This window comes from Zingiber officinale, chromosome 1A (genome assembly GCF_018446385.1).
Source record: "Zingiber officinale cultivar Zhangliang chromosome 1A, Zo_v1.1, whole genome shotgun sequence".
In the NCBI taxonomy this organism is placed as follows: domain Eukaryota; kingdom Viridiplantae; phylum Streptophyta; class Magnoliopsida; order Zingiberales; family Zingiberaceae; genus Zingiber; species Zingiber officinale.
In genome coordinates, this window is record NC_055987.1 from 39,349,807 (window position 1) to 39,373,567 (window position 23,761).

General features: G+C 39.9%; 1 protein-coding gene across 2 annotated transcripts; it reads left to right on the plus strand.

The window, feature by feature from the left end:
• The first annotated feature begins 194 nt into the window (after positions 1-194).
• LOC122023502 (TBCC domain-containing protein 1-like) lies at positions 195-22,952 on the plus strand. Of its 2 annotated transcripts, XM_042581629.1 has the most exons (9): positions 196-738; positions 853-990; positions 1,599-2,009; positions 2,786-2,890; positions 3,632-3,772; positions 21,189-21,392; positions 21,565-21,657; positions 21,749-21,860; positions 22,671-22,952. In XM_042581629.1, exons 1-9 carry the CDS (start codon positions 280-282, stop codon positions 22,712-22,714), a joined length of 1,707 nt encoding a protein of 568 aa, XP_042437563.1. In that variant the 5' UTR covers positions 196-279; the 3' UTR covers positions 22,715-22,952. The 2 variants fall into 2 exon arrangements, 1 of the variants encoding a protein (XP_042437563.1); XR_006123163.1 differs by lacking the exons at positions 21,565-21,657; positions 21,749-21,860; positions 22,671-22,952 and adding an exon at positions 18,421-18,915 and having other exon boundaries at positions 195-738; positions 21,189-21,324.
• Positions 22,953-23,761: the final 809 nt, after the last annotated feature.

Genomic DNA, 23,761 nt, shown 5'->3' on the forward strand with positions numbered 1-23,761 from the left:
ATATAACATAAGTTGACGATCATCTGTGTTGTCGAAGACACCAACACGAAATTTAAATAAGAGATCCTAGTTCAGTGCTTAAACCGGAAGCTTAAAATCAATAGAAAGGTTCGTGAATCTCCATCGTGAAATGACAGTGACAGCTAATCTTAACCGGTACCGATATCTGAATTGGCGACCCGCTAAGTAATCTTCTTCTTCGAGACTCGATTCGTGACTACTGTCGTTGCTTTAAGTAGTTCTCTCTCTTCGCTAGCTCCACTTCAATTAGCGGCCGCGATGGTCGACGACAAAGTAGAGCCCTCGATTGCGACGGACAGCGGCGGTGGTGGGCCCAAGCCACTCCTCCGCCCTCGTCGTGAGCCCTTCGAGCACGGTCTCCTCCCGATCCCCAAGCTCATCCTCTCCGATGGAACCCTAACCCTCGGGCCGCTCGCCGACAAGCTCCTCCGGAGATCCGTCCCTTCTCCACACCGTGTCGATGCGCCCGCCCTCGCAGAAGCCCTCCAGATCTCTCTCGAACACGCTGGTCTCGCCTTTGACACCCTCGCCTCCGTCCTCCACTCCGATCCGGCTCCGGATGGCACCGCCGACGTCCTTGACCTTGTCCTCTTCCTCTACATCCAGTCCTACAAGCGGCTTGTTCCCCGCCCTCACAAAGACTCGGCTGCTGTCGCTGATGTCTGGCCCTCCACCTCGGCCTTCGACGGCTACCTGTCGGCCCTCTCGCCGCTTCAGGTTGGTGACCAGTCTTGAATCCCTGGTCTCTCCATCCTTCGGTTATTGGATAAAAGGCTGCTTTGTTTCTTCCGGTTTAAATGAAAATGCGCTTTCGCTTTCCTCACATTGCAGCTTGTACGAAGTAATAGTCGCAGGTTTCCTTCACAAGCAGATGAAGAGGCTCATCAGTTGTCATACATACAGAAGCATATGGGAAATATACTTGCTCTTTTGGCTGAGACTGTTGAAGGAGATGGCGACGAATCTCTGGTTTGTTTCACTCAAATATCTAAAAAATTTCTGCGATCGACCCTCCCTTTTCTCTCAAATGCCTTCTCCCATAAACGTTGTCCTCACTTTCAGCTGTGTTTCATTTTCTTATTATTTCATCTTCTAAACTTGAATGATTTTTTTGGACAAAATGGTCTGCTTACTGTCGTTAGAATCTTATTTGATTATTCTTCGCATGAAGCAGAATAAATAATCTTTAGCCAAATTTGTAAAACGGGAGGAATCTGAGATGATAAAGAAGTCTTAATCTGGGTAGAGCTGAACCAGTTTGATACCAGTAGATTACATGTTCATTTACTTATTGCAGAATCCTAAAACTAGTGAGAGCTTCGGGTTGATCAATTCACTAATTGTTTTTTTTTTTACACTCTTCAGATGTAGGTCTTTAGAAGTATAACGACTAATGCTTACATTTGCTCACCATGAACTGCTCAAACATTTGCATTTTTTTCTTAGGATTTTCATATATGCCCATATCATGTAATTATCCGATGCAAATGATTAAGTTCTTTCAATATTGCAATTGTACTATTTTTTCTAGTTTTTAAGTTACAACATTTTTAGTTTTTGGAAAAATTGGCTTACAGGTTTTGACAATGGAAAGATTTGAACACCTTGGTTTCCTCCTCCATTTTTCTGAAGGAATTTCTTTGACCCAAGGAGCTCCATTTTTTGCTAATTCAGATCCAGACATGCCAGCTGTTCCTGTTCCTGCCGCCCAAGTCCATGAATGGGTTGTTCAAAACATAATTGCTTCACTGGATCACAATGCTGAGAAGGTAGTAACAAAAGAAAATGGCATGCAAAATCCTGCAGATGTTGATGTGTATATGACAGATGCATGTGCAAGCCATTCAAAGACCCAAAGCAGTGGCTCTCCTTCTGGGGTCGCAGTTCCTGCTAATTCAGCATACTCCATAAATGTAACTTTTGTGGAAGGTATATCAAAAGCTTCTGTTGTCAAGCAGCCATGTGATATGAAAGGAAATTCTATAAAGGCAAGGCCTGGACTTTTAATCTTTATTTCTTATCAGATTTCAAGACCAACCTAGACCTTAGAGAATGGCTTGACAATCCAATCCCTATGAGGTGTCAGGCAGCTAGTAGTCAACTATTGCATCAAATTAAAAGCAAAAAGATAGTGGAGACTGGAAAATGTTTCTGTACCCGCCTTTTGTTAAGTGGATACATATTTGATTGTGGATTTGAAAAGTATATGTATATTTGCTTATGAGAGCCTCAACTATAGGGTGTAGGGTGGTTGAGAATTCAATTCAATTTTTTAATGGATTTAAGTTTCAATTTTAATTCTATCTACCGGAGCATGTAAAAAAATAAGCCAACATATTAATCATATCTGTTTCAATTAACTTCATTACACTAGAGAAGTTTACATTCGTCACCAACATGAACTGAAGGTGTAAAGTTTTAGTGAGCAAGCTAATTGCTGTTTCACGTCTTGTATATCATGAATACTTGTTTGCTTCTGTATGGCTGTGGTCTAATCAATAACAATTTTGTGGGCATTTTACTAAATGCACTGCTTCTGATTTTTTCCAATGATTTTTTTTCACATGTTATGGATAATGGTATCCTTAGAACTTCTTTCCTTTGTTGAGAATCTCAAAATCAACTTCTAAAACCATTACACTGCTTCTTATTTTGTATTATGGTTCAAGTTCCAGCACAATTGTACCTCTAGTACAGCCTGGCTTTAGTGTTTTGGAATCATATTTACTAGGTCTTATCTAAGAATGAAATTGTTGTACTGCAGGTGTTAAATTGCCATGATTCAGTGATTTATATCTTGGCACCGCTGAGGCTTGCCACAGTTTATGGATGTTCGGATGCAACTATCCTTCTTGGTGCTGTTGGTAAGGTATGTTGTATGCCTATCCTGAATTTCCAATACCATTATGGTTATCACTTCTCAGTTTATAGCATGTAGCATATGCAGCATTAGAGCTCTAGAAGATTTTCCACAAAGTAGGTATTTCCAAATATTTTGTCGAAGGTAACTTCTTATAGTATTAATCCTAATATTTATTTAAATCTCATCTATGCTTCCTGTGATAAATTTTATCCTTATATTCAATTTGACATCGTCTTTGAATACTCTTTCAGAAGTTAGGAACTTTGTAGATAGATAAGTTTTAATTTTATTAAAAGGAAGGTCTTCAGACAAGCATCCTTTTTAAAATGTAGATAATATAAATACTTGGTAAATTGAAAGTTAAAAATTTAGATATATGTCTCGTATTCCCACTTGTTCTTCTCTTTGGAGTTCCATCATCTGGAACAGTGGAGCACTTAATGGCTATGTAGACACCACATGATTCTTGGAGCAGCTTTGGAATTTCCTATCCTTTTCCATTACTTGATATGCCTTCTGATTTCATCTTAATTATACTTCCTTGACCTTTATTACTAAAAATAATAGTTTTGGAGCTAATTTGGAATTCTATTTATAAGGATCAACAATTATTAAGATCTGTTTTGTTTTATGTAATGTCTTACTACCGATGTATATGCTATTCACTTTTGGTTTGTAAATTTTTAATATATGTGGTTTTCTGGTTTCATTTTTTTCACAGTGGTCGCTTTTTGTTGTTTGTCTTAGTCTGTTAAAGTGGAGCACTGCGAAAGGGTACAGATCATTGCAGCTGCGAAACGCATGTGTATTGCAAACTGTCGTGAGTGTGTATTTTACTTGGGAGTCAATCAACAACCCCTTCTTGTTGGCGATAATCACAAGTTACAAGTATGCTTCTTTTGCTTGCTTTTGTTTTCTTTATCTCTCAAGGAAGTGTCTCTTGAATAGCTAGAAAAGGACTTCAATGGGTAGAGATAACTAAACACTACAAGATATTGATGGTAGTGATATATCCATATTACATAATCCATTCAATTTTATTGTTGATATAGTATGTTGTGTCTAATATTCTGAAGTATTATTTTTGTCAGCAGACATTACGTATCCCGATAAAGTTTTCTGATTATGACAGTAGGTTCAGATTTTTGATTGTTCTGAAGGCATTACAAGTAATTTGATAAACTTATAAAAGTATAAACTATTTTGTTTGGACATTACAGTTCACATTGTTTCTGGGCTTAAACTGTCGGAAACCTACAACTTGTCAATGGTTTTATGGAATCATGACCAAAGGTATAGCTCAGTGGAAAGATCAACATTTATTATCTTTAGTGGGAAAGTTAGAAATCTTATTTTTATGTTTCCTCATTGACCACTTAGCACTTTAAACTTAGCTCGAACTTTCACTACACATTTGCTCAAAAATTAGAAATGAATCTGATACAGAACCAACCCAATCCAATCTAACTCCTTGAACTTCAAAGAGGCATGACTTTTGACTCGGGATTCGGAATTAGGCTCTATTAGTGCTCACGTGTACATAATTTGAAGATCTATGTTTGTTATGGAGTCTGTAACCGCTAAGTTTTGCGGCAAAAAAACTATCCTTTAGGCCCTCATTTGAGCTTCCGAACATATTTTTACTATTTTTAGTAATTTTCGTTTTTATGATATATATGGTATTTTTGGTATGTTTGACATTTATAGGTTAGGATTAGACTAGTTAGACATCTTATTTTGGTAACTTCTTTCTGTTAGGATTTTTCTTTTTTTTGGAAAGAATTCTTTCCTTTCTTTATAAGATGGGAATTGAGGTCTATATATTAGGATTTTTTTTTCTTATTTGGTTCTTAGGGTTTGAAGTCTATATAAACAACATGTTTAGCTGTTTGAGGATTCATCCTCGATATTGAATAAAATTTCTTTTTTTTGGTAAATGACAATTTTCTCCTTGTTTTCTCAATTTCTCTTCTTGCCTTCTCTTCAAATCTTTCTTCTCGTTAGCCCGGATAATCGCTATCCTGTCCAGCGTCAGTTGGTATCAGAGTAGACAGTGTCTGATTGAGGAAATCAAGCGTCAGATCCAATGGAAGGTTGTTGTGGTCGTAGTCGCGGTCACAACAACATATAGGTTTCAGCTGAGGAAGCCTCGCATCATGGTCGTAGCGTTCATAACATAATGATTTATAGAGGCAATTTAACCCAACATCTAGTGGAGGCTACACGAATTATTGAGGATCGTGAGATCTCATATTGTGGATCTGAGTCTTCTTTCGAGAACCCTTATTACCAGTAGGCTACATACCAAGAGTGCCGTAGTCAGGAGGAGCCCTATGGCGACCTCAGTTTTTTGGGTTGAACTGTCTAAATTTTCTGGTATGTTACGAGTAGAGGACTTCGTTGATTGGCTCAATGAAGTGGAGCGACTCTTTGCCAATAAATAAGTTCTAGATCGGATGAGGGTGAAGCTGATTGCCATCAGACTCGAGGGTTGAACATCGGCGTGTGGTGGAAGCAGATGCGGTGCTTGCGAGATAGATAGAGCCAACCCCAAATAACTGACGAAGAAGATGAAGAAAAAAGATGAGGGAACACTTCCTTTCTTTCGCCTACACCCAAACTTTGGTCTAGCAACTTCGCTCGTTAAGACATGGTGCGAGATCTGTCGACGAATATATGGATGAGTTCTTCCAATTGATCATCCAAAACGACTTATTCGAGATGGAAGAGCAGATGGTGGCTCTATCACGCCCCGGGGGTAAGGTTGTTTGACGAAAATCGGACAGCATTTTCCTTGTAACAATGATAATTGAATCTGGATACATTGCCACAAGGTAATACAAGATAATATCTACAACCCACACGACTGAAAACAAACGCAACTACGAAAACAAGAAACTGGACTGCGTATCGGTATGACTTACCTCAACCAATACATAACAGACAAAAGGACACTACAAGTCCAGAAATCCACACACAAGTTATACAATACATGAATTAGTTCAGAAAGCTAAAATACGGGTAAGAGTAACAGCAGAAACAAAAACTCTCGATGCGATGTGGGATTGACAGCCAGGACCTCTAAGCGATACGACATGTCATCTACATGCTAACTTGGAAACAAAGGGAGAGCAAGAGGTAGTGAGTATAACATACTCTGTAGGTACAAGAAGATAGTGCATGATAATAACATGAGATAAAAGGGGACAGTTTCAAGAAAACACTTACTACAAAATAAGAGTGTCGTTGTAATTGTTTGTTAACTAGAAGCATAATCAACAATAATAATACTACACTAACATGCTTAACCAGGTGTGACCAATAAATCATGAGTACATATTGTACCTCTAAACCTGCACGAACATATGCATAACAAGCATATAACAAGTCTTGACTAGCTCAAACTACTATCATGAATGGATCTCATGGTCAATCAAGATAGATATATAACTAGCCACTGTCTGCAGGAGAACGCTTTACCACGGATGGTCCGTGAAAGGACAGGATGAGGTAGCTGTTTAGCTCCCCAGCCACTAACTGCAGGAGAACATTTTACTACGGATGGACCCGTGGGCAGTCAGGGCATGTAAACAATCACTGTCTGCAGGAGAATACTCTACCACAGATGGTTCCGTCGGAAGACAGGATAAATAAATAGCCACTGTCTGCGGGAGAATGCTTTACCACGGATAGTCCCGTAGACAAGATATTTAAGTCTACAAATCAGAAATGATAAGTAAGCAGTAATAATCACATTCAAGAGTGAATTCTGCTAGCTACACTGTGGTGTGGTCTCACTAGCATATATCAAGTATAACAATGATTGTTGACGACTCTCTCAACCACGAATGAGAGACAATGGTCGACACTGGGTTTAACAATGTATTGATAGAAGAGTCTAACCTCACTAGCATTTAGGCTTGAGCATAAATAACAAACAAGGCCTCGTAGGATACTCGATATCCTACACTACAGTATGATCTTACCAACGTATAGGGCTGAGGATCGGTAAGATACTTGATATCTTACACTACGGTGTGGTGCTACTAGCACTCAAGCATGGATAAATGTCAAGTGAGTATCTTAGCTCAATATTCTACATCTATGTTATGGTATAACATCGCTAGCATGATAGTCTGAGCATAAATATTCACAAATACCTTGGACAATAATAAGACTGCATGAATTTCAAAATAGACTAAAATATAAGATCAAACAATGAAAGATCAACTTAGGAAGTAACATAGGGTGGATATCAAGGTAAAATACTATGCAATAAATACAAATAACAGGATCATGCACTAAGGGCAATGAACTATGAAAGCAAGGGAAGAAAGTATCCGCTTTTATATGTAGATCGTTCCAACCGTCTTCAAGTCCGAGAGATCACATCCACCTCGAATCCTACCAATACAAGATACGAGGCAAAACTAAGGATCTATAATCAATATGTCAACCTATTAATTAATTAATCTATTACTTAATTAACTGACTTCTTAATTAATCTTTAATTCGATTAATCATAGACTCATATAACACTTCACTCTTCATTAATGATTACCTTTAATTCAACCAATCCATTTATTAAATTAGAGTTAAACCTTCATTAACCCAATTAATCCATTAAATCAACTATTAAGCATCATAAACCCAACATACGGTCATCCACATGATCAATTGCTAATCATCAAATCTGATACTTAATCTAATTCATTAATCAAATCAGATTTAACTAAATTATTAACTCTAATTAATTATTCACCTCAATCAATACAATCCACAATCAATCACCACTAATCATCACACTAATCAAATCCAATGTAGTAATGAAAACAACTGTAAACTCACCCAAGTCCGGATGCTTCTTAGTTGACCCACAGTCAAAGAACATGTTGTCGACAATCGTGACCGGAGCTAGGTGGATCTACTGTCTTCCAAATCAAATGGCCTAAATCAACCTAACACCATCCCCTTATGATTTACAATTTCAATTTCAGAAATGAAATCAATCCTCTTTTCACTAATTAACACTTTCAATTTTAGAAATGGAAATCGATCCAATGCAACAAAACAAAACAATAGATTCAATTTGGTATTAATCCAATTCTACGCACATCTTACCCCAATCCAGATTTGCAATTGCTTGGTGAAGGATCTAGAGGTTGCTGCTAGTGGTCGTGAAATTGTGGATCGCCTACGATCAGAAACAACTGGGGCTAAGGTGTAGTGGTGTGATGAATCAGGGAGAATAGATGGCGACGTCTATGGTGGAAGCCAGCTTCAATCTCCAGTGACCCTTGACTGTGGAGAGGGTCGACGTTGATCTCACTGATCATGGTTGAGGCGATGAGGAAAGGGGCTCGGGAGGAGTAGACGTGACGGTAGAGGAGGCTCTGCGGCTCTTGCAACAGCCGATAGCGTCGCCTCCGTTGGTATTAATCCAATTCTACGCACATCTTACCCCAACCTAGATTTGCAACTGCTTGGTGAAGGATCTAGAGGTTGTTGCTAGTGGTTGCGAAATTGCGGATCACCTATGATCAGAAACAACTGGGGCTAAGGTGTAGTGGTGCGATGAATCGGGGAGAATAGATAGTGACGTCAATGGTGGAAGCCAGCTTCAAGCTTCAGTGACCCTTGACTATGGAGAGGGTCGATGTTGATCTCACTGACCGTGGCTGAGGCTATGAGGAAAGGGGCTCGGGAGGAGTATATGCGACGGTAGAGGAGGCTCTGCGACTCTTGCAACCGTCGATAGCGTCGCCTCCGGTGATGACAATGGCTACTACATCGTTGATTGGTCTCATGGAAATGGACGACAATGGCGGTGGATCGAAGCTAGGGCATGACCGAATGAAGGACTCGGATGCTTAGCTTCTGGCGAGCATTTGGTGTTCGCGACCACGAGAGGGGAGATCGGGTGGCGCTCGGGTGGCGGGCAGCTCGTGGCTGGATGCTGGGAGAGAGTCAGCAACGACGTAGAGAGGAGAAGGGAGAGGGAGAAAGTCAGGTGGAGGAATGAATCGGGGAAAAATAAGAAAAGGAACCTAGGATTTCACACACACACACAGAGGTTATTTGATCAATTAACTCCCACATAAGTGATAATCCAAATAGACTTTCTCTAAGTCTAATAGATTCATCCCCTTAAACATGTCACATGAACTCTGTTTAAATTAAAAAAAATTTCTAAAAATTCTCAGAAAATTTCATAAGATATTTTCTTAATTAACATCATTATTTATATGTTATTTAATTGCTGAATCTAATAGGCTCGGTACTTAGGGGGTTGCGCCATTCCTTGCAAGATGCTCTCATCCTTCATTCGTTGTGGGCGGTCTTTGAGACTTTCCAATGTGCACGGGTTGTTGAAAAATACTAGAATCGGAAACTCGTGGCTAGAGGCGACCAAAACAATTGACTAGTTTGCCCTCAGGATTCTCATCCTTCGTAGCAGCAACCACCATAGGTTAATTCTAAGACCCCCTATTAGATAACAGGTGTTATCGTTGTGGTGAACAGGGAGATAGGGCAAGCCAATACAGGAAATTTGCACTTGTTGATCCGAAAGATAAAAATTTATTGATCGATAAAAACATGACAGAAGAGACAGTAGCCATTAACGAACCAGAGTATGAAGCTGACGACATGCTTTACGATGATGACCATGTGACTTTGGTCGTGAGCAAGAGTTTGTTGGCTCTCAGAGGCAACTTGGGGGATGAGTGGCTGACAACTAATATTTTCACACTATTTGCACTGTCGTGGAAAAAGTATGCAAGATGATCATTATCAACGACAGTTGTGAGAGCATGGTATCCGAGGAGGCTGTCCAGAAATTACAATTGAAGGCGGACTGTCATCCTAAGCCATATAAGTTGTGGCTAAATAAAGATAGCAAGGTAACATGCCTCGTACCTTTTTCAATTGTTAGCAAATATTTTAATAACGCTTGATATGATGTGTTGACCATGGATACATGTCATGTACTATTGGGTCCCCTTTGCCAGTACGATCGGCGCGATATCCACGATAGACGGAAGAATACTTACTCTTGAAAAGAAGCTTGTGTTGGCACCGTGGTGAGAAGAAACACTCCGATTCCGGTCGCCAAAACTACTAATATGCTTTCTATACCTAGGTTCTTAGATGAGATGGAGAGTGGAGGCATTGCGTATACCTTGCTACCTTACCAGAGTGATGCCCCAACCACTACCAGTTGAAGTATAGCAGCTATTAACGGATTTTGATGAGCTGATGCCAGAGGATCTTCCTTCGGGGCTACTGCTCATGCAGGATATCTAGTATCAGATTGACCTTGCTCCGAGGTCGAGTTTACCTAATCGACCAACATATCGCCTCAGTCCCAAGGAGGTTGAAGAATTGCAACGATAGGTGGTGGAATTACTAGGGAAGGGCTGTATCTGTGAGAGCATGAGCCCTTGCGCCATTCCTACCCTACTAGTGCTGAAGAAGGATGGTTCGTAGCATATGTGAGTTGATAATCGAGCCATCAACAAGATTATAGTTAAGTATAGATTTCCAATTCCCCGCTTGGATGACATGTTGGGTCAGCTATTTGGTTCTAGGGTCTTCTCAAAAATTGACCTTAAAAGCGGCTACCATAAGATCAGAAGAAGGCCTAAGGCTTGGAGATGAATGGAAGACAACATTCAAGACGCAACATGGGCTATATGAATGGATGACCATGCCGTTTGGATTGTCCAATGTGCCGAGCACGTTCATGAGGTTTATGCATTAGATCTTACGGTCTTTTATGGAAAAGTTTATGGTGGTTTATTTTGATGACATTCTTGTCTACAATCCGAATTGGGCATCACACTTCGATCACCTCCGTGTTGTTTTTGAGAAGTTGAAAACGGAGTGCTTATTTGTCAACAAGAAGTGTTCTTTCTTTATTACATCGATAACTTGTCTTGACTTTATTGTGTCTACTGATGGTGTATATGCAGATTAATCGAAGATAGATGCAGTCTTGGAGTGGCCTCAGCCAAGGACTTTGCACGATGTCATAAGTTTCCATGGCTTGACTTCTTTCTACCACCAGTTCATCTGGAATTTCAGCACTTTGATTGCTCTCATCCCTGAGAGTCTTAAGGGACGGGATTTCAAGTGGTCCAAAGAATTCGAGGCTAGCTTTCAACTGGTTAAGCTGAAGATGACTGATGCACCAGTTCTAACACTTCTTGATTTTTACAAAGTGTTCAAGGTTAAGTGTGATGCATCCGACATTAGTATAAGGTAGTGTTGTAAATGGTGGCAGGCGGTGGTGGGGCGGTCAATGGTGTAAATGATTGCCTACTGTCTCGGCCGTCTAGGCGATGCCTAGGCAGTATCTAGGCGGTTGAATATTTTTTATTTTTTATACATAATATTATAAATAATTATTATTCTTTATAATATTTATTTTTAATCCAATATATTAATTTAAAATTAAATATTATATATATATATATATATATAATCAATAGAATAATTTTATTAGGTTTTAATTAAGTTTATTTAAATTATCCCTATCATAATTAGGAGTTGATTAAAATTATTAACATAAAGCAATTTAATTAAACCCTAACTTACAACTTACTCGCGTATTCTGTTTCAGTTGGGCGACAAGTTTGACATATCGTCGGGATTGCGTGACAAGTTCGAACGCGTCATTGGCCTGAGCAACGTGTCGAGGTCTATTGTCGGGCCCAAGCGATGCCTCTGGGCCTGTCGCCAAGCTCGGGCGACATGTCCGGGCTTGCACGACGCGTCTTAATACATTGCAGGACCAGACGCTGCGTCCGAGCTTGCACGACGCATCCGAATTCATTGTCGGGCCTAAATCATGCATCTGAATGTTTCGCGGTGGCGAAACGGTAGCAATGACGACTCCATGTGTGGTGGTGGCGGAGGGTGAGTTACCGCCTAAAATACCGCCTCAGCCTGAGGCGGTGCAGTTGATGCCTGCCTTCCGCCTAGGTGGTGCCTAAGCGGTCGCCTTGACCGCCATTTATAACACTGGTATAGAGGGCGTTCTGAGTCAATCTGGGTGTCTGATTGCGTTCTTCAGTGAGAAACTATCTGAATCCAGGAAGAATTATTCTACCTACGACTTAGAATTCTGTGCCATTGTTCAATCCTTGAAGTATTGACGTCACTACCTAGTAAAGGAGTTCATTTTGTTTACTGATTACGAAGTCTTGAAGTACATCAATGGTCAACGCAAACTGAGTAGGCAGCATGCCAAGTGGGTGGCATATTTGCATGAGTTCACTTTTACGCTAAGACACCAAGTTGGGAGCCGAACTGTGTCGCGGATGCACTAAGTCACTGCTCTTTATTACTTACCACCATGAGTACCAAAGTTTCAACTTCGAGGTTTTTGCAGACATGTATTGCTCTTCATTTGGAAGGATATTTTAGGAGGTACACGATGGTCGTTGCTATGATTTTATTTTGTATAATGATCATCTGTTTCGTGGATTACAATTGTGCGTTCGAGATTTAAGGCAGTATATTATCAGTGAGCTTCATAATCACGAACACTTCGGTCGTGACAAGATCCTTGCTCTTATTTTTGTTGGTTTTTATTTGCCCAAGTTAACTAGTGATGTAGCTCACTTTGTAGACCAATGCTATGTATACTAGTGGTCTAAGGATATTCTCACCAATGCGGGCTTGCACACTCCTCTACCTATTCCTGATGCTCCTTGGTTTAATGTTAGCATGAATTTTGTATTAGGATTATCCTGCACCCAAGGAGCCTTAAATTAAGTTCTTGTTGTGGCTGACAAATTTTCAAAGATGACACACTTTGTAGTTTGGAGGAAGACTATAGATGTTGTCCGGATTACCTATCTTTACTTTAAGAAGATCGTGCATTTAAATGGCATACCTCGATCCATGATTTCAGATCAAGATGCCAAGATCATCAGTTATTTCTAGAAGAGTTTATGGGAAAAATTGGGCATGCAGTTGAACTTTAGCAGTGCCTATCACCCCTAGACAGATGGACAGACCGAGGTGGTGAATCAGAGTCTCGATAATCTTTAAAGATGTTTCACAAGAACTAAGCCGAAGCAGTGGGACTTGGCGTTACCTTAAGCAGAGTTTGCCTACAACAGATTAAGAAATAAGACCACAAGTTTTAGTCCTTTTGAGAAGGTCTATGGGCGGAACCTATCCGGGGTTCTAGAATTAGCTCTTGTTCCACGTGTAGGACCGTTTAGTCTCAAAATAGATGAGATGACAGAGCATGGGGCATTCATGAGCAGGTGAAACTGCTGAAAGCAATATCAAGTACAAGACTCAGGTTGATAGTCATCGTCAATAGCTATGTTTTGAGGTTGGAGATTTTATCTAAAGCTATATAAACTTGTGATTGTTTTCCTAGTGGTGAGTATAATAAGTTGAAGGATCGGAAGACCTCGTTGGTATCAAAGCAAGGTTTTAAAAGATGCATATGATAGCGTAAAACTTCTGAAGGCAAGGTACAAAAGGAAGGATTGAGGAAGGTTTTAGCATACTCCTATGCTTCTACTAAATTAAGACCTTTATGGTTAAATTTGCTTTCTTTGGAATGATGGTATTATGCAAATCAAGTGATTGCAAAAGGGTAGGACCTTAACTTGGCAGTAAGGCAAGAGGCCGTAGTAAGCCCAAGGGAAACCCTACATGAGCCATACCTGGTAAGGAACTGCCCTTTCCAAAAGAAACTTATAAAACCCTAGATGTCTGAAAAATGGAAAAAAGCAATTAAGGAGTGGTATGAAAACTCCCGAATGTCTGACATAGAGTACCTTTACCTCACTTCAACCACAAAAGTTACTCCCAATCAGTTAGTTAACAATATTGCCGTAATCTACGATAGGACTTGTTTATCTTCCCGTGTCCATCTCAAAACTTTTAAACTTATCCTAGAGTACTGTCAATCCCTTGAAGAAGAAGTTATCAAACTTAAAACTGCTTTACAAGATTTAACGCTTATATATACAAAACAAGCCACTAACAAAACAGGAAATCCGAAGCTTGGCCATTGAAATCTCGAGACAACCTAAACTTGCGGAGGAAGGAACTCTCAAGATAATAAAAGAACTTAACAAAAAGCTTGAACGAGTAGAAGGCTTGCTCCACAATCTTGAAAGGTGGGCCGCTTCATGAGCAACTACGCCCTAACAAAAAACAATACAAAGAAGCTGTCAAAGCCATTGAACAAATTGAATCCCCAGCTATTGGGTTCACAAGACCAAGTGACTTTCAAGGACCAATATCCGGAAGTACATCCATCATCAAACAGAATAACACTTGGCTTTAGCTCTTAGTTCAAGTTGCCGAAAGTATTAAAGACATCCAGGCGGACCTCAAAGCATTAATCGAGCAAACAAAAGGAGGAGTTTCTTCATCTACCTTGCCTGAAGATTTAATTATCAAATTGAAAAATTTGTCTTTAGGTCCTTCGGAGAAGCCAAAGGAGGGACGGGGAAAGCTCCACGTCTTCAGAGACCTGTACAAAATCCTTAAGGAAAAGCAAGAAAAGCTTAAGAGCTAATGGCAACAAGTACCATGACGGAGCAACCACCAACTCCCCTCTATGATGATCAGATAAGAGAATACAGAAGGAACCAAAGAAGACTATATAACATCATACAAGCCACAAGAAGACTTGGCTGAAGACTTTTGGGGAGATCCAATTTTGCACAAACTATTGAGCAACAAATTGATCCCCAAACAGAGCTACAACTGTCCATGCAAGAAAGGGAAGCCTTGGTTCCTGCGGAAGTTCTCTATCACTCAAGAAGAGATGACGCCAACCATCGAGTTTATATGCACAGATCGGAAGAGTCAATCCTAGTAACGGAAGGCAACCAGCTTGACCGAGCCTTCATACAAGAAGAAAGCTACCTTTAGTTACAGAGAAGCAGAATGAGGTACATCCAACTGGGAGTGATGCAGGTGCGAATACAAACACTGCACAGGAATGAAGAAGGTCATGGCTTTAGTAGTATTCAGAGATAATTGCTGGATGGATGACCAGACAATTCTTTTAACCATGGAAATTGATCTCACCCATGGTAGCCAGTTAGTGTATATTATACCTAACATCATTATAACTATAGGTGATTTTTATAGGAATATCGAAATATCCATCCTCACTAGGGGTACGACCAGTGGCAACATGGGAAGACTTATCTTCTAATAACATGAGGGTTAGTTGGAAGACTCTAATACCCCAAATGTGGGGTTCGCTTACGAAGTCCAAGGAGGAGTTGATTATTTAACCAACCACGGAGTCTGAGCACTATCTGGTTGAAGATATTCTACGACAAGCCTGCAGGGTTTAAATTGTTGGTACCCCAAGGTTGTTTTGATGTGATCAAACAAGTTAAGTTAGGTTTTGTTGTGTTTAACCTTGTGTCTAAGTGTGCAGGAATTTAGGAGCACAGAGAGTCGAGCAAAAGATGTAGCTAGCGAGAAGAATGTAACGGGAGAGAGCCGACGGGCTCGGTGCGTCTGAAGTACGAGGTGCTGCGGAAGAGAACGCGGGCAGACGAGGAGTCGCGCGACGTTTCAGCGCGACGAGAAGCCGGAGCAGAAGCTTGCTCGAGGAGAAGGCTAGAAGTTGGGTTCGGGTGATCCTTATTCCGGATGGCCGAAATCATTCAAGCGAGCGGAGCCGGAGCGGAAGGCCCGGAATGGAAAAGTCAACCACGTTGACTTTCTTGGTCCGGGCGTTCGGAATCCTTTTGGGCGCTCGGAACGAAGTTTTATCCGGATCACGTTTGATTGCGATCCGTTGCGAAGGGGATAAAATTTTATCCTTCAGGCGCCCTGATCAAGTTTATAAATATAGCCTTGGTACAAGGAGCTAAACACAACAAGCATTCTTGCAACAACACTTGTACGCTTCTAGTTTTCCATTTAGCTTTTTGTTTTTGTGCGATCATTGCTCTAAACTAGAGCATTCTTTGGCAAAATGCCCTTCTTGGCCACACACGTAGCACTTGCACTTTTTGTTTTTAACCAAGTGCTTTCTTTTATCTATTCGGGCATGAGATTCGTGTGGTTTGCCCTTGTAAGTCTTGGACCGTCGGATTACAAATTTCTTTTGGTTCTGGTTCTTGTAATATCCGGGAATTGACATCTGGCTGCAAAAAGATAGATCCTTTAGAGATCTCTTAAAAACTGCATCATTGCATTCTTGCTCCAGGTACTTATATGCGAAGAGGATTCTTGGAAATACGCCAATGGTTAGGCTTGGGTACTTAGTATCAAAGGCTTCTTTTATTTTATTTCTAAGTTCTCCTGGCATCTTTAACTAGAATTTCTCTGAGAGCTCCGGTCCAGTGTAAAGTCATCCTGTTTTAGATGATAGCCTCATGTAATCATTCATATATTGGACAATGTTTTTCACATTGTCACAGGATTATTTTTTCAGGTCGTGGTAGGCTGTATCCTAGATGACCGTTGATTCTTGTGTCAGATCCTCAGAAGAGAACACCCTTCGCACCGGGGATAGTATGTTTTGGGTTCCTTCCCGGCCATCTGCAATCTCTATTAATGCGGTATATTCCGCAGGATAGTTCATTCTCCATTGAACCCACTCTAGCGTTTCAATCTCTCCCAGGAGATTTTCCATATATTCTATTTTATCCTTTGGGTTTGTGAAACCTTGGCTAGCTACATGGTTCTTCGTGATAGATTCCCAGCCTGAGAATACGTCATGAAATAGTCTAATTTGCTCTGGGATAACAAATATTGCTCCACCTTGTTGCCGAGTTGAGGGCAAAGTCCACATTTCAGTATTTTTGTCTTTGGTGAACCTGGTATCGACGGGTCTCCGCTCAAAGGTGGGCTGGGATGGGCCTGGTTCCACTTTTGTTGTTGCCGATGGATAGCCTGGTGGCCTCATCATGGTGTCTTGGGGTGGATTATAAGGAGATACCACTGTGCTTGTGGAGTAAATTTGTTCTGATTGGGTTTCCACAAGACACCTTAAACTAGGGTATTCCATTTCATACCCCGTAGTGATAAGTTTAGTGGATGATTGGGATTAGGTTTCTGTCCCACCATCTTTTGTTGCAAATGGGTTAATCCAATCCTCATCATCTGAATATGAGTCCCATATTGGTTGGCGAGGGTCTTCCATAGGCGTGGTAATAGCTGCCATATAACAGATCTGATCAATGAGCTCTTCCCCATACTCAGAATTGTCTAGAGAAAGGTCCATGGACCGGAGTACAGTGGCCCCTAGGCTTGTATCTCTTGCATGATTTTCTTCCAGACCTTCCTGAGGGAGGCTATGCTCCTCGAACAAGACCGAGATCATATGTTTTTCTTTTGGTAGGAGTTTTGAAATTATAGGAGGTGGTTGTTGTAGCGCCTTGGATGTTGAGCCAAACCCGCCATCTCCTCGACTTGTTTGGGTGAGGCTTGGAGCTTCATAAATGTTTAGTATCAGGATTTTCTCAAAAATAATTTGAGCAATGCAATCTCTTGGTTGCATTCGGACAGGGACATCAGAGTGATTAAATGTCATAATAATAAGTTCACCTCTATAGTCGCTGTCGATAACTCCCACTCCTATGTCAATTCCCAAATTCCATGCAATACTGGATCTTGCAGCAATTCTTCCATAACTACCCAATGGAATTTCTATTTGAAGTCCCGTGGGAATTTTGCCTTTTCCTCGGGCTGCAATAACACATGGCTCACTTGCAGCCGGGTCGAATCCTGCAGCACCATTAGATTTTTGCTTAGGAATTTTGGCTAGTGAGGGGATTTTATGTACTAGGACGCAGGGTTGAGCATCTTCATATTCTTCAAAGGCTTCTTGTTGATGAGTTTCTTTAGGATACTCATCATTGCCAGCGACGAAGACACTTGGAGCTTGTTCGATTAGAACATCCAGTGTTTGGAAGGTTTCTTCATCGCTTTGAATTTCCTCATCCCTTTCATTGTAGCTTGGTTGTCTAGTTGATGTTGAAGCGACATAATTGTTGAAGCTTGAGGATATACGTCCATCCATTAGGGTTCTGCTATTGACCTCTTGCGGGTTCATAGCAATGCATACCTGTGTGGGTTTGATTACCCAGTTTAAACCCTACAGGCTTGTCGTAGAATATCTTTGACCAGATAGTGCTTGGACTCCGTGGCTGGTTAAATAATCAACTACTCCTTGGACTTCGTAAGCGAAGCCCACATTTGGGGTATTAGAGAGCCTTCCAACTAACCCTCGTCTTATTAGAAGATTAGCCTCTCCATGTTGCCACTGGTCGTATCTCCTAGTGAGGATGAATATTTCTATAAAAATCACCTATAGTTATCATGATGTTAGGTATAATATACACTAACTGGATACCATGGGTGAGATCAATTTCCATGGTTGCAAGATTTGCCTAGTCACCCATCCAGCGATTATCTTTGAATACTACTAAAGTCATTGTACCTTCTTCATTTTTGTGCAGTGTTTGTATTCGTACCTGTATCACTCCCAGGTGGATGTACCTCATTTTGCTTCTCTGTAACTGAAGGTAGCTTTCTTCTTGTATGAAGGCTCGATCAAGCTGGTTGTCTTCTGTTACTAGGATTGACTCTTCCGATCTGTGCATATAAACTCGATGGTTGGCGTCATCTCTTCTTGAGTGATAGAGGACTTCCGCAGGAACCAAGGCTGCCCTTTCTTGCATGGACAGTTGTAGCTCTGTTTGGGGATCAATTTGTTGCTCAATAGTTTGTGCAGTATTGGATCTCCCCAAAAGTCTTCGGCCAAGTCTTCTTGTGGCTTGTATGGTGTTATATAGTCTTCTTTGGTTCCTTCTGTATTCTCTTATCTGATCATCATAGAGGGGAGTTGGTGGTTGCTCCGTCATGGTCCTTGTTGCCATTAGCTCTTAAGCTTTTCTTGCTTTTCCTTAAGGATTTTGTACAGGTCTCTGAAGACGTGGAGCTTTCCCCGTCCCTCCTTTGGCTTCTCCGAAGGGCCTAAAGACAAATTTTTCAATTTGATAATTAAATCTTCAGGCAAGGTAGATGAAGAAACTCCTCCTTTTGTTTGCTCGTAATGTTTTGAGGTCTGCCTGGATGTCTTTAATACTTTCGGCAACTTGAACTAAGAGCTAAAGCTTGAGTGTCATTCTGTTTGATGATGGCTGTACTTCCGGATGTTGGTCCTTGAAAGTCACTTGGTCTTGTGAACCCAATAGCTAGGGATTCGATTTGTTCAGTGGCCTTGACAACTATTTTTGTATGATGAGGTGTTCTTTGTTAGGGCGTAGCTGCTCATGAAGCGATCCACCTTTCAAGATTGTGGAGCAAGCCTTCCACTTGTTCAAGCTTTTTGTTAAGTTCTTTTGTTATCTTGAGAGTTCTTTCCTCCGCAGGCTTAGGTTGTCCCGAGATTTCAATGACCAAGCTTCAGATTTCTTGTTTTGTTAGTGGCTTGTTTTCTGTATATATAAGCATTAAATCTTGTAAAGCAGTTTTAAGTTTGATAACTTCTTCCTTAAGGGATTGACAGTACTCTAGGATAAGTTTAAAGGTTTTGAGATGGACACGGGAAGATAAACAGGTCCTATCGTAGATTACAACAATATTGTTAGCTAACTGATTGGGAGTAACTTTTGTGGTTGAAGTGAGGTAAAGGTACTCTAGGTCAGACGTTCGGGAGTTTTCATACCACTCCTTAATTGCTTTTTTCCATTTTTCAGACATCTAGGATTTTATAAGTTTCTTTTGGAAAGGGGAGTTCCTTACCAGGTATGCTCATGTAGGGGTTCCCTTGGGCTTACTACGACCTCTTGCCTTATTGCCAAGTTAAGGTCGTATCCTTTTGCAATCACCTGATTTGCATAATACCATCATTCCAAAGAAAACAAATTTAACCATAAAGGTCTTAATTTAGTAGAAGCATAGGAGTATGCTAAAACCTTCCTCAATCCTTCCTTTTGTACCTTGCCATTAGAAGTTTTACGCTACCATATGCATCTTTTAAAACCTTGCTATGATACCAGCGAGGTAGCGGGTAGATGCGTATAGTGGTAAAGCAGATAATAGAAATAAGGAGATATATAGATCGTGTAAGATACTGCAGAAGATCAACAACAATGCTTACAGGTTGTGCCTTCCTAGTTATTTGAAGACTTGTGATGTCTTCAATGTGAAACATTTGACTCCTTATTCGGTGGATGCTGATGAGACTACTATGAACTTGAGGGCGAGTTCTTTTCAACCCGAGGTGATTGATGCAGGACCAACCCAATCCAATATAACCCTTTGAACTTCAAAGGGGCATAACTTTTAACTCAGGATTCGGAATCAGGCTGTCAGCAGTCATGCGTGTAGAATTAGAAGATCTACGTTGTTATGGAACTGTAATTGCCAAGTTTCGGGCCCCAAAACCACTGTTTAGGCCCCCTCATCCGAGCTTTCGAATATATTTTTACTATTTAGTAATTTAATTTTTATGGTATTTAGGGTATTTTTGGTATGCCGGATATTCATGGGTTAGGATTAGACTAATTAAGCGTTCTGTTTTGGTAAATTCTATTTTTCCATTTTATGGCAAATACTCTTTTCTTTACAAGATGGAAATTGAGGTGTATATATTAGGATTTCTATCCTTATTTGGGTTTGGAGTTTATCTAAAAAACCTATTTAACTATTTAAGGATTCATCCTCAATATTGAATAAAATTTTCTTTTTTGGTAAATGATGAATTGCTCCTTTCCTCGGTTTCTCTTCTCGCATTATCATCATCATTATCTTGCTTGGCGTCAGAATATGTAATTTTGCATTCAAAGCTCTTTCATACATAAGCACATAGAACGCCCCAAGTTTTTTCACAAGAACAGACTAATCCCAATTCTCTATCCCTGACAAAACCAGGTCCCACTTAGTAGTTAGTGTTGCTAACTATTTGCTCAAACTAAGTTTGAATTCGTGTGTTAGTATCCATAAGCCACTTCTAACCCTCTCAAAATTATCTTAGGGAATTCCCCCCTTTCTAAATATTTCTCAAAGAGTAGTTTTTTCAGTGGCAATGCTCTTACAAATAATAAAAACTGAATGAAGCATTCTTTTGTGTCGAGCAGACTAGGGTAAGAACTCCTTATTCATTCAGTATAAATCAGTTTTACCAGATTGTTACCATTGTGACACAAGTAACAACCTATTGCCTCAAATATTTATCTTGATGCTTATTTTCTCTTTGCATCTAGCAACTTCACATTTGTCGTCCATAGTAGTAGGCTAATGCATAGCGTGTTGCTATTTTTTTTTTTGTTTATTGTCTTCCTTTCAGGTGGGGCCATTTAATACCTATTATTCACAACTGGAACAGCATCTAGCTCAAGCTGGCATCGATTCTAGTGTCAATAAATGGGACCAACCCTTGGTGCTGGGGATGGTCGATCCTCATGACCCTTTATCTCATCCTGCTGGAGTTTCTGACATTCAAGCTGAGTCAGCCACATGCATTGACCCTGATCAATTTACTAATTTTTTGGTATGCCGACCTTATTTCCGTTTGGATCTAGTTCTTGAAATTAGCATCACTGTGGTATGCAATTAAATTTCATTGGCTATAATTGCGAGCTATAGCTTTGGATTGAAAAGACATAGACAAGCTTGCACATTCTTTTGACTTGGCTAAGAAATTAGAATATGGTTTTCTTCAGATTCCTAACTGGTTTGGAGCCGAATCACCAGAATGTACAAAGTACAACCCATTTCCCTTGCCTGAAACCTACAGAACATCCCAGAAGAAGAAGGTAACTTCTCTTATGCTTATTTGTACCATGGCTATGTTTCACTTATACTACTTTTTCCAATTCTAAATGCTTAGTTGTATGATTTCTCCAGCATAAAAACTTGCTTGATGTTCAACAAGCTATCAGAGATGCGCCAGTTGATGAAACCCGGAAGCGAGAACTAGCATCCGCCCTTCATGCACATTTTAAAGACTGGTTATATGGTACTTTCTAGCTTCCCACTTATCCAGACTGATAAAACTCCATGCACAAGTCCATCCACTCGTGTCCTATAAATTTGTAGTCTACATAGAGTGTCCTTTGAACTATGGCCTATGGTATTAACTTTATACATTTTGACAATGCATTTAAAATATAAACCAAGACCTGTTTTAGAACCCATCTAGGCATCAGTTTTTACTTGTATTCACTTAACCTATTTAACTTGCACAAATCCATGTTGAGCTCAGTTGTACCTGGTCTCGCTGGTTCTGTCAATCTGATTCCATATCTTGAAGCACATGTCCAAATCTGGCTCATTGAAGCAATATCAGTCTGGTTCTTGAAACATTGACAAGCAAAAGCGAGCAACTGTGACACCTCAGATTATCTCATATGATAACCTGTGAGCTGATTTATAAACTTAGATGAGGGAGTGACTAGTGACTTGTTGAGTTAGGCTAATAGTTGGTATGACAAGTTAATCGGGTGAGTTACATAAGTAAGAGGGTCGTGACAAGCAATGGAAGCAAGAATAAAGGAGAGGGAGAGTGCCAAAGAGGGTCGTCACAAGCAATGGAAGGAAGAATAAAGGAGAGGGAGTGTGGGTGAGAGCTATGATAACATACCTTTAGACTTCATCACAGGGCTTAATCTTGAAATTTTGGTCTCTCTATACTTTGGGCATCATACACCTTGTATTTCACCATCATGCAGTGAGGCATTTAATACCATCATACTCTCTGTGAATTTTACTTTTAATAATGCAAGTGATTGTTAAACAAGGTCCCTAACTCGATCGAATCCTTTTGCAGCGTCCGGGAACATTCGCCAGCTTTACTGTCTACAAGCGGAATGAACTTGCTATAACAACACCATTGTTATGCTTTGTAATTTCTCTGAAGCAACTGCAAGCTCTTTCCACTCTATTCTGATTGGCCTACCAGACTCACTCGTGCTAGATCTAGGGCTTCTTGTGTTTGTGCAGTGGTAGCTGTTTTCCCCCATGATATCCATGTTTTTATCTTGTTGCTGAATCGTCATCACGTTGTTATTGTGCATGAGAAATAGTGAGAAGATTGTTGGTTACTGCTGCATATTACAAGTTTTGGAGAGCTAAATTTGTTCAAGCTTGTCTTCTTCAAACGCTGCTATGCCACCCAACCCATTTGATGATTCCAAAACACAGCCAGCAAGTGGAGTTGGCACTTGATACCTTTCATTCTAGCCAACCAATTGCTATTTATACATCTATAAAATCTCATAATGTTTTTTCATCAGTTGCGTTTCTCATGGATAATGTGTTAGTCAAATTGATATATAATGTAGTAATCTGTTAAACCCTTTTCAAAATTTGTTGTTTTTAAAGATTTTATTAATTGTAAATATTTTTTACTATACAACCTAACTAGCAACTTCAGTTTTAATTTCAGATAATATTTTGATAATTAATGGGACTTTAGAAAGCATTTTAAAATATGAAAGTTTGAATTAGTATATTTAATTTTGTTATAGGAAGTTAAGAACAAAAAAACAGAGCATTGGAAGATGTTATTGTTTAGAAAAGATTTAATTTTATCACCTTCGTATTTAAATAAAAACAATGGAACATTGAATTGAAAATTTACACATCCAAAGCATATCTGAGGCTTTTAAATATATAACAAATTAACCATAAATTTAAATTAATAAAAACATAATATAAATAATTAGATGTGAAAAAATATCCACGCGCAACATATAATAGGTAAGTCTTTTAAAACTAAATAAAGCCATTCACGCAATTCGTACGTTCATCAGATTTATCACGTTCTGGAATTTAAATTCTCACCTCAAGTATTCTTCCCACGTTAAAAAAAATCACTCAAGGAAAATCTATAAATTTTTTAATCTCCACAATAATTAA